Genomic DNA, 11,032 nt, shown 5'->3' on the forward strand with positions numbered 1-11,032 from the left:
GATACATCCAAGGACGTTTTTTTGCTCATTTAATATTACCCTTTGATGCACCTTGCTCTCGGGTATATAATCGTTGTTAGGATTAATAATAAATATTGAAATAAAAGCACAAAAATTAATGCAACTTTTGATTATATATCTTTTACAAAAAAGTTGTGCAGTAGGGTTGTGAATGCAGTAGGCTTGTGAATGCAGTGTTCTAGGATCTACACAATATGAGGTGACATAAGTCAGATTGAAGGCTATGTAATACGAGTAAGTTTGAGTTATGTATGACCTTACTCAGCCAACCAATGAATCAATGATGACATTATACAAATAAACAAAAAAAATATATTTTGTTTCAAAATTTTGTTAGTTTCTCTCATACTATACCAATCACACAAAAGATAGAGAATACAACAAATATATGTAAAAAACACATATCTTTTTGATACGAAATTGAACAATATGATTAGATGATGTTGATTGCACTTGGGACAATCACAGCGAATGTATGAAAAAATCGCAGACTTTGTATCCATTGAACTTCTATCCTTAACATTCATTTGAAAGTTAAATTAGTTAAGAGCTTTTTAAGAACTTAAATCAACATCATGGAATCTTACAGGTTCAAAACTTGAAACCTGGACAGTATGCAAATTTAGTGTTTAAGAGAAATCAAAGCCTGCAAAAAAAATTTCTTTACTATTTCGGGAAGTAAATTAGCTGCAATGTTAAGATCATTCTGAACAAAAGATTTATACTCTATAGATTGAAAATTGTTATCAGGTTCAGTAAGAACAAGATTTACAAACTACTCAGAAATTCCTCGAGCTGTCAGACATGTGTATCATATTTTGATGCCAAGCAGAAAATTTGAAAGAAGTGTCACTTAACCAGCCCCTAGTAAATAATAACATTCTATGGGAAGCACAGTTGCTTCTTCTATGAGTGGCGGCTCCAACGGAAGGCGTTTTGTTTCTTCCCAATCTGCCTGCAACATCATTTATATATTTCGTTAGGAGCACAAAGCATAAGTTGTCAGGGAACACTGCCGTAAAGTCATCAACATAATGACCTTGATCAATCTCCATAGAAGACTACAGTAATCTGATGAACACGGCAAACGGACTCAAACAACAATGCAAGTTGAAAGGTGGAACAATTGTCGCCAGGTGGAATACGAGTTAAAAGGAAACGTTTTTATTCTACCTTTTGTATAATACCCTTTAGTTTAACAGGTCGTTTGTTATTTCTTATCAAAATTATTAATCAATGAGAGAACCCTCCAGACAGGCAGACATATTTGACATGACGCATAGGTAGAAAGCACGCCTATGTATGAGCAGAGGCAGTGGAATGTGCATCTTATTTGATGTGAGAAAATCACCTTAGACATCAACTGCATTCCTATAAGCTGATACTCATGTACAGTAGTTTACTAATGTTCAAGGTGTAGTTACTATTACCTTTGATACTCTCTTGAACGATTAATGAATTCGCTTGCAACATCCTTCCCTTGGTATGACGCCAAAACTGATCTTATATCAGCAGGTTTTTGAACACCAACGTCTGTTCAGTTACAAAGATAAAAAAAAAAAAATATAATAAATCAGTGTGTCAGAGAGAGAGAGAGAGAGTGAACAGCTAATCGTAATTTGCAACCATTCTGAAAAATGCATTGCTACAAATTCTATACTGGAAATGTGACAACTACAAGAAGCTGATATAGCCTGACAGGTACTCACAATCAAGAAATGGAATAAGATCAATCAATGTCGTATCATCAGCTTCTTTTTTCCAAGGTTTGATAGAAACACAATTTTCAGGCTGAAGGCAAGTCTCTAGTGCATGTGCACTCACATAGATAACCCTTGAAGGATCCCTATTTAGCTTGGAGAGATCCTGCATAGTTGTGACAAAAGACAGATGACAAAAAGCCATATTCATTATCTCAAATGAATGACATGGGAGGATAAACCATGTACAACAGATCCCAATGCCAACAGCAAAAATAATTTGACGGCAGAGCTTGGAACATGAATTAAAGTTGCAGTAAAAATGGGAAATTACCAAAGATACAAGTTACTGTAGAGGATAGCCACGCTTAAGAAATTACGCACTCTGTATTTCAAAATTTCAAACCATCTAATCTATAATCTCAATAAATCAACACTAACAAAAACTATCAGGGACCTTACAAAAGAGAATGGTCTTCTCAACTTAGATACAGTCTTTATTATGGACGAGTAGAGAGGGTAGTGTAGCCCAGCTTTCAAGCAGAGCTCCTATGCTCTCCTATCTAAAAATCAGAATGCGAACATATCTTTTCATTTTGATATAAAAGTGGCAAAAACTATTGGCTTGAGCCCAGGTCTCAAGGGCAAGGCCTGAAAATACAGCCAAAAATAAAACACACCACAGAAAAGTCGCTGTGGACAAAAGAATATGAAGACACAACTATAGCAACAACATTGCTCTGCTTTGTCTAAAGAGTCTCCCTTCCAGAATGGCTTAGGTGGAAGAGGGTTAATGTATGCAGCAATACCCTAGTGAACAGAAAGCTGTTTCTGCAAGACCCTTGGTCTGAAATTAATTGTCTGTCTCATAACAAAATAAGAACAATCTGAGACATTCTGATTAATCCAATATAATCTAAAGCCAAGTAATAGTCGATCTTACGCCTTAAATAACAATGGACAAATTAAGATGCATAACAAGCAAAGGCATATACACTCAAAAATCTCATAGTCTAATTATCAATCTTCATTACAATCATGCAGTAGCAGAATTATCATACTTAGGGTGACCAGTTCTGTTTCACCATTTTATAAAAAGTTCTTGGTCTGGTGTTTAATGCAAAACATCAAGTAACACAAAATTGACCGTCCTTTGCATATTATGACCAATTAGAGAAAGAAAAATTAAGCCAAATATCTATAATACCGTATATACCCATCTACCCACGCTTTAAATGCAAGCAAATGCTTTTTATCACAGACCTTGATTTCAAGTCATTTGGCATCATGATTAACCAAACTGTTAACTAGCTATGATAAATTCTCTACGTGATTGCTAAATAGGAGAATAGGCAACAAGTAGAAAGCCTTATAACTCCATAGATCTCCCCAAATCAATATACCCAAAGCGCAAAAAAAAAAAATCTCATTTGAGGTCTTTCGTCACTTTGGAAACAGTTGAACAAGGAAAATAGAATAGTACAAGTTAGCAAATACAAACCCGGAAATGCTTTCCATCCTGATATTTAGTGGCGGCCCTTCCCAGAACGTGATGCACACCTTTTTCCATGAGCTTCGCATATATGTTATCCTCCAGCTGAACAAGTCATAATAACAAATTTAACAAAGTGATATGAGTCAAATGGTATTAGGTAGTATTTGAAGTTTTGAACTATGAAGTTCAGTACATACCACTTTATCGCTATAGACAACTATCTCATAAATTTCAGACATGTGCTTCAAGAAAGCATCCAGTCCCGGTCTCTTAAAAGTAGACCAACCTATCTCACGCTTTAGATAGAAACAAGAAAACATATAATCAGAAGATCTGGTAACAATTCCATATTGCACTGTTGTCGATTGTAATTTAGAAGCCAATACACAAAATTTTATTTATCTATATCAACAGAAGAATAGTAAGGGAGTATAATGAATGATCGCCAGAAGAAAAAGACGTCTGACATAGTAAGAAATATCCAAATCAAATAACATAGTGAAGTGAATGCTGGATTGGTGGAACATCAGGGGATACCAATGCTTAAATAGTAACATAAAACTCACCTTCCAGTCATGAAGAATTAATGTCTCACTAAGATCCAAAACAAGTGTGAAAATTCTTAATTGCTCGTGTTCTTTAACCAAATCAGGGAGAAGTTTTTCATAATTAGGTTCAGCTATCTCCTGGAAGAAAATATAGGTTAATTTAGCCACCGAAGGAGCAAGGGTCATAAATTCATAATATAGAAATGCAAAAATCATAGAATTACCTGTATATGTCCTTCAGTTAAGCGCCTTATATCCAGGTAAAGATCAACAGCTTTAGAAGGAACTACAAAGATGAATAAGAAAGAAGAATATAATGAGGGGACAGATAATACTGTAATAGATGATAGAAAGACTGAAATTGAATAACACATTTCAACGAACTAGCACAATTTCTGGTATGCACAAAGTAGAACAATTACCAATTACTGGAAATCGATTCGAAGATAAAAAAAAATTCACAAGAAAACTTACTATTAGAAGAGAGAAAAAGTAGCCAGCAAAAAATAGAATTTGGCCTCAACATTTCTTTAACAGGTCGTAGATTGGTATGGTGAGTGGTGACAAGAGTTTTAAACTCACGCCAGTTTTTGCATGTCAATTCAAGAAGTCAAATTAAGTTTTACTATTTCATCGGCAGCACGTAGATAGCAATGACTACTTGTTAAGACAAGTTCATTTAAGAATTTTAAGGCAATTCATTTCAATTCAAAGATGAAATAGAATCATGCTTCCTCGTCTACTTCTCTACAAATCAGCTCACATCTGAATAGAGTAAAGAGTTCCAATGAGAATAATCCAATGGGAACAAACACCCTACCTCAAAGCTATTGTTATCATATTCTAGATAATCCACAAAGTTATACTGATTTCTGGGAATAATATCCGTCTAATATTATTGTAAGAGTGTTTCTTTCCGCTAATTGAGAAATTGAAAACATTGAATAAACAATCAACTACAGAAGAATAAATTTTCATAATTTAGCTTTTCATTGATGGCTCGTAGATGCCTGGGAGATCAAGCGAGGGAAGCAATGTCAAACCGAAGGAAATAATAGACCATCAAAGGAGAAAAGGGAAGCAGGGATGAGGAAAGAGGCAGATCTACCTGTCATAACAGCAGAATAGACCAGATGCGGGAGAGTCTGACATACAAATAAGAAATGTTAGTGTTACAACATAAAAAATGGAACAGGTACAACATGAAATCAAAGGAGGAAGTTTTAGGAATTAGGAGTACTTAGAGCGCCACACTTAATACACTTAATACACCATGATCTTTGTATACTATTAATACAGCTTATCAATTAAGCAGAATTTACCATGAGTCCAACAGGCTAACATTTTTAAGCCTATGTTCTAGATTATGGACACAATATCCATCTGTAACAGCTGGTCAACTGTATTTATTTGACAACCCATGCCCAAGTCATGACAAGAAATGAAAAAAAAAAGTAAATTTAAGTAAAGAGACAATGTGCATATTATTAATTGTATTACCTGGTGGCAGTTTAGCAGGTTCAGTTGGGAAATCTAGTAAGATTATGTTAAAACATATCTAGTAAAAAAGGAACCTCCAATACAAGAAATTGAACCTCGTGCACACTCGAATTATAAGTTTATTTGTATTTCAGATTATGGTATTTGATTTCACTATATGTGCTTGAAGACTCAAACCTGTAAGGAAAAATTCCTAGATCTGCCACTGTCACTAAATTATCTTTGAATGTGTTCTCATAAAATGAATCTCCAATTGCCAGCTTTACAGTCTGTCATAGCTTAACCATAAGAGAATCTGTCTCCTAATTTCAGCAGAAACACTACATTCATAGAATAGGTGATGGATGCTCTCCATATCCTGAATGCATAGGACACAAAGGGCATCACATTGAATCAAAACTTTGATAATCTACCCTGCGTAGCCAAACAATACATCCATTGAAATCATTGGTTTTGAGAGCAGCACTAAATTTTACGATTGTCATTGATGTTTACAGTTTACTCTTACCTGATTACTTGTTGATTTGGGGTAACTTGTGTTCGCTGTTTTTTAGTTCTGACGCTAAATTGCTGCTGGGACAATTCTTACAATATGGCAACTAAGGGTAGTGGGAGAGTTGTTAACATTGCCTCTCTATGCCAAGCCCTCGCCCTTGATCCAGAGTTTTGATGCTTTATGGATGAAAGCAACGATGGTGCTAGTTGTCTACTCTGCCTCCTTAAAGTGGAGGGCTCTAGCAATTTACTTCCTCTCATAGATTTTCTGTTGTCAAAATATGTCCACTCCTCGGGGGTTGATTACTATAATCTATCCAGCCACACCTTACAACACTCAAGAACGAATTGTACTTGACTCAGCACCTCCTTTGGCTATGATCCCACTGCCTTTCAACAGGTGTTCTATTTGTCACCTATGAAGAAGAATAATGCATGTATGTCCCGAGTTGAAAGCAATTGCAACTAAAAAGGCCAATGATCTTAAACACATTATGATTGCATTTCTCCTCGCAATCATTTCCTGCATGGTTGTCCCCACCTCCAATGGGCAACATTCAGTGTATGTCTATCCTATTTGTTGAGAAATTGGAGAAGGTGAAGCACCATACTTGGAACGACTCTCTTGGCCTACCTCTTCCACGGGTTGCAGACATGGAAGGGTGGTTTTAATAAAACGGTCAAAGACAAGGCAACATAGATATTCTTTTGGTAAGACATGATCAACTCAATTATGATCCTTTATTTTTAAAATCCACCATGTTTTTTCATAAACATTTTAAAATAATTTTTTCCTTGACAGCTTTTTTTTATTTTTTTATTTGCATTCCTAGATTGCGGCATGCCGTTGCAATTGCGCTTGCTTTGAAGGACCTTCAAGTGCTTCTTTAGCTTTGATTGTGAAGGCAGTGTATCCAATTTCTAACAAGCACAAATCCCCAGTACATGGTATTGTAAGTATCCAAGTTTTTTTTTTTTATGATGATCTTTCAAATGATGCAAGTTACTTTTCTATTAATTTCACTACAAATCATTCTTTTTTCTTATTTTTTTGAAACAGAATATAGGAAGGTTATTCAATAGCCACACTAAAAATGTATCCATTATAATGAGGGTAAATCTCAACCCTTCATTTATTTGGATTAATCTTGTTCAGCCATTTTCTTATACTTTGACCTTGAAAAAAAAAACCTAAAAAAAAACGTCGTAACAGCTTTCTTCATAGAAATGGCAAAAACTGCAAAATGGTAGAAGTCTGTACCGTCAAATATTCATATCATTTTCATGGTGATCAAGTTGCTTTATTTTACTAATTCACCAAGATGTGGGCTAAAGAAAACCAAGATCATATAACATGAAAAAAAAAAAAAATCAAGATTTTAAATTTTTTCTATAGTACAGCATCTATGTCATTTCTGGGATAAAGAAACTCTGAATATGGATTTTACTTTCACCATTGCAAAAAGCTGGAGATAATACACATTCAGTGATGAAGAATGCCTATTGCAAAATAAGATATCATGTTAATTAAAGCACTTTTTACACTAATTAATTAAGAATGCCGATTACACCGACAAATAAAATAAAAATGAGAACGACGTTCCGCTAATTAGCCATGTAAATAGCTTAAAGCCTTGCATTAGAAATGAGAGGATATCGAGATTCATGAAAATAGAGGGAATGAAAGAGCCAAAGAGGATCTGCTTAAGGTACAATATTTAAAATATCTAATGGTCAACTTAATTTTTTTTTTTTTGTCAACTTAGTGAATGGTGTAGATTTAGTATTAAAAATGAATGGTCATGATTATAAAGTTAAAATGGCTACAAAATTGTCCACAAAATTGTAGCCCCATTGCAAAATTGTCCACAAAATATAAGTCATTCTAAAAAAAAGAAGTAAAAAGGCCCTATCTTTTTTCTTTTTTCCACGTAATACATGAACTGCTCACAATATACAACGCTGAGGTATTGCATATTTGAATGGATTGCTTCCTATGTTAAAATTAGTCTAATGTTTTACTCTTTGTAGTTCAGCTTCTAAGAGACCCACTGAAATACAATTCTATATTCCTTTTTAAATAGGATATTGAATAGTTAGTCTAATGAATCATCTATGTTGCTTGATCCTTTTTGAATAGGAGATTATGTTTTGCGTTGACAAATATCAGGCAATGTTTACTTATAAAAAAAAAAAAATAGTGGGCCTTACACCCACTTCAGCACATCCAATATTCAGTAATTCAACAATCTTTCATACACTAAAATCAAGAAGCATCAAACATTTTCGCTAAAATCCATTAAACAATAATGGGAACTTACTTCAATAGTGATAGAAGAATCTATCATGGGATGATTAATTGAAGATCGAAAGGCCTTGGTCTTCTCATCTACTTCATCAGCAGTGTATGCTGCGCCAGTGAAAATAAAGCTAACTCAATCAAATGATGTTCAAATCTAAAAAACTAATTGGTACTAGTAGTTTATATGATATAAAAAGGATAATTTAATAGATCATTTGAGTTTTGAGATGCTTAACATAAGAAGTGCAACCTAGACACAAGAATGACAACATTACTTTGTATGGAATCAGTCTACGCATATTACAGGCAAGAAATTAAAGTATCTAAATGCACATGATTAGCCTTCTTGTCATAATAGTTTAATGCCTAGGAGATAACAAAGTAACAAGTCAGCATGAAATGTCTCTTCCAAATACCACCATTTATAAAAGCGTGCTACTGATCTCCCATTTAAGTTGATTACATATCATTGCAGCTTGCTTAGCTAATCTCAATCAATTAAGGTATTCCACATAGATTCATAAATTTAAATATAGAGAAAGCCATACACTCCCACATTCAAATTTTGGTAGTAAACTTGGGTGCTGAGCATCAAAATCTAAAGGACACAGAAAACTACTCACTTGTACGAATTGTACCCCAACATGAAAACATCAAGCACAACCTATTATTTTCTAGCAAAGAGACAAATATTGTCACGTGCGAAATATAAATACACACACTCCAGTGTTTGAATAGAAAGCACGAAGCATAATGATTTGCAGATTAGCCAGCAAATTGACATGTAGTGTGATCATACAAAATATAAAACACACTAAATCCCCATAGAGCTCTGCACAAACAGAGTACCTACTATAATTACCAATCCACGTTAAAATAGAATGTAGAGAGAATAAGATAAGCAACCTCAAGCATATGATGGATAGCATTAATATGTTTGCTTCCAAAAGCATTTGCTTGCATAATTACATTCTAATCACACCTACCCATGCAATTGGTAATAAGTTGATACATCTTTTCCATCACGAACATGAATCAAGGTCAAACAAACAATATATTTATAACGTTAGCAAAAATATCCCTTAAATAAGCTCCTCCAACTCCAACCAGATGGATTGGATATATTCACATAGTATTTGATTGTAATTGATCTCACAGTTGTCTTCTACTTAAGTAACTGCCATTGGTCTACCCTATTACACTAACAACCTGTTTGATAACTGGAAATTAATGGCAATGATGAGGATTAGTTGAAGTGTGATTTTGCAAGAAATGTATCACCCTAAGGTAACACAAACTCATCTCCAAACTAGTGTTTTTCTTCCAAAATTTCCAATACTACCTAGTGCCACCCTCAAGTGCCAAAGTGTTACTGGACGGTAAAAAATTCTATGACAAAAAAGATACTTCTTGAGTTCTTGTCTTTTTCGGTTTGACTTTTTACACTATTTACATATTAACAAGTATTGTGTATGTTGTTGAATTCATCATAGACTCACAATGTACGTATTCATAAGGTCATTTTTGTTTAATTTTTTTACTAACAGACAATGAAAGGTATTATTTGTCAAAATTGTGTCTTTCATTAAACAGAGAGAGTGATTTATTGGCAGAAGACTTCCCAAACAAAAATTCATAAAAATTCACTTTCATTACTGCCATACATTAACATCAATTATAGAGGCCATTAGTCAAACCCCCAACTCAAGTGGTTATGGAATTCAAACTTGGCATCATGCCAACTTCAACAATTAATTAATTATTTAATTAATTTTAACAAATGTTGAACTCTATTTCTTTAGAATATATATATATATATATATATATATATATATATATATATATATATATATATATATATATATATATATACTGGGATATTAATCGTAATTGTAAGTATAGAAAATCATTATTCATATCAAATTCCGACAAAAAAAGAATAAATTTTTTCCCTGAATTTTGAACAATTAAGAACAAAAATAAAAAAAACAAAAAAAAAACGACGATTTACAATTTCAGCAAGTCAATCGCACAATAAACAGAAAAAACACAATCAATGACAACTCAACAAACAAATAGAGAACGAGGAGAGAGAGAGTTGACCATAAGTAGCGTATCCGGCGGTAGAAAAAGCACCGACGACAGCGGCAGCAACGGAGAACTTAAGAAGAGAGAGAAATCGAGATTTAGGAGGCGTAGAATTATGAGAGAGAATGGGATCAGAAGATGCAGAGAAGGTTGAAGAAGAAGAACAGTAACGAGCAAATGGCGTAGAAATTGACGGAGAAGAAGTAGATCGTTTGGAGTTGTTGATTAGGGTTAACAGAGAAGATCGTCTGACGCTTCGTAGTAGCGTCGCCATTGATATGGAGCTTGGTGAAGAATAGAGGAGGTTTTTTTGTGGGGAAGGAGACAAAGAGAAGAGGGTTTTGCAGGGGTTTTTGTTTGGGATGTCGTAGTCTCCGTCTCCGTCTCCCCCCTCTTTTGAGTTTTGACGGGTTTTTGGAGGCGTGACTAAATTAGGGAGAGGATAGTAATTGGTAAAACGCCAAGAAATTTTTATGAGTCGACTATGTTCGTTATTATTTTTTGTTTTGAAGAATTATGTATTTTTTGTTAAAGGTTTATCGATAGGAAGTCTTTTAATCAGTGAAAGGAGAAGTAAAGAATAAGTAAAAATGGGATGAGTAAATTGTAGTATTGCACCGGCAACATGGCTTATATAGCCAAGAGCTTTACATAGAATGTCATACAAGTTCACAAGTCTTTGGACTTGTGTGAACCTTGTGAAATCAAATCAAATAATAGGCATTCACATTTATCTTCTAACACTCCCCCTTGAATGCCCATACTTATTATACAGAAAAAGTATATGTTGTCTCATTAAAAACCTTGCTAGGTAAACCCTAAGGGATAAAAACCATAGCTAGGGAAAAAGAGTACAACGATAGTGTATTATATGTTTTGGTAT

At 34.1% G+C, this 11,032-nt stretch overlaps 1 protein-coding gene across 1 annotated transcript; it reads right to left on the minus strand.

Annotated features, from left to right (window-relative positions):
• Nucleotides 1–725: 725 nt before the first annotated feature.
• On the minus strand, nucleotides 726–10,561 carry LOC145559454 (mitochondrial import inner membrane translocase subunit TIM50-like). Its single transcript, XM_081620882.1, has 10 exons — nucleotides 10,165–10,561; nucleotides 8,081–8,169; nucleotides 4,873–4,909; nucleotides 3,989–4,050; nucleotides 3,783–3,902; nucleotides 3,414–3,512; nucleotides 3,223–3,318; nucleotides 1,731–1,887; nucleotides 1,452–1,554; nucleotides 726–976 (listed from the first exon to the last, which is right to left on the minus strand). Exons 1-10 carry the CDS (start codon nucleotides 10,421–10,423, stop codon nucleotides 928–930), a joined length of 1,071 nt encoding a protein of 356 aa, XP_081477008.1. The 5' UTR covers nucleotides 10,424–10,561; the 3' UTR covers nucleotides 726–927.
• Nucleotides 10,562–11,032: the final 471 nt, after the last annotated feature.

The sequence above is a fragment of the Chenopodium album genome, chromosome 9 (assembly GCF_948465745.1).
Source record: "Chenopodium album chromosome 9, dcCheAlbu1.1, whole genome shotgun sequence".
NCBI classification, from domain to species: domain Eukaryota; kingdom Viridiplantae; phylum Streptophyta; class Magnoliopsida; order Caryophyllales; family Amaranthaceae; genus Chenopodium; species Chenopodium album.

Bases quoted from the DNA above. Each gene is read 5' to 3' on its own strand.
- LOC145559454 (XM_081620882.1), bottom strand. From the start codon at position 10,423: ATGGCGACGCTACTACGAAGCGTCAGACGATCTTCTCTGTTAACCCTA. The intron at 8,170-10,164 runs GTCAACTCTCTC...TCACTGGCGCAG, and splicing joins CGCCGGATACGCTACTTATG to CATACACTGCTGATGAAGTA. The intron at 3,319-3,413 runs GTATGTACTGAA...TGACTTGTTCAG, and splicing joins TTGTCTATAGCGATAAAGTG to CTGGAGGATAACATATATGC.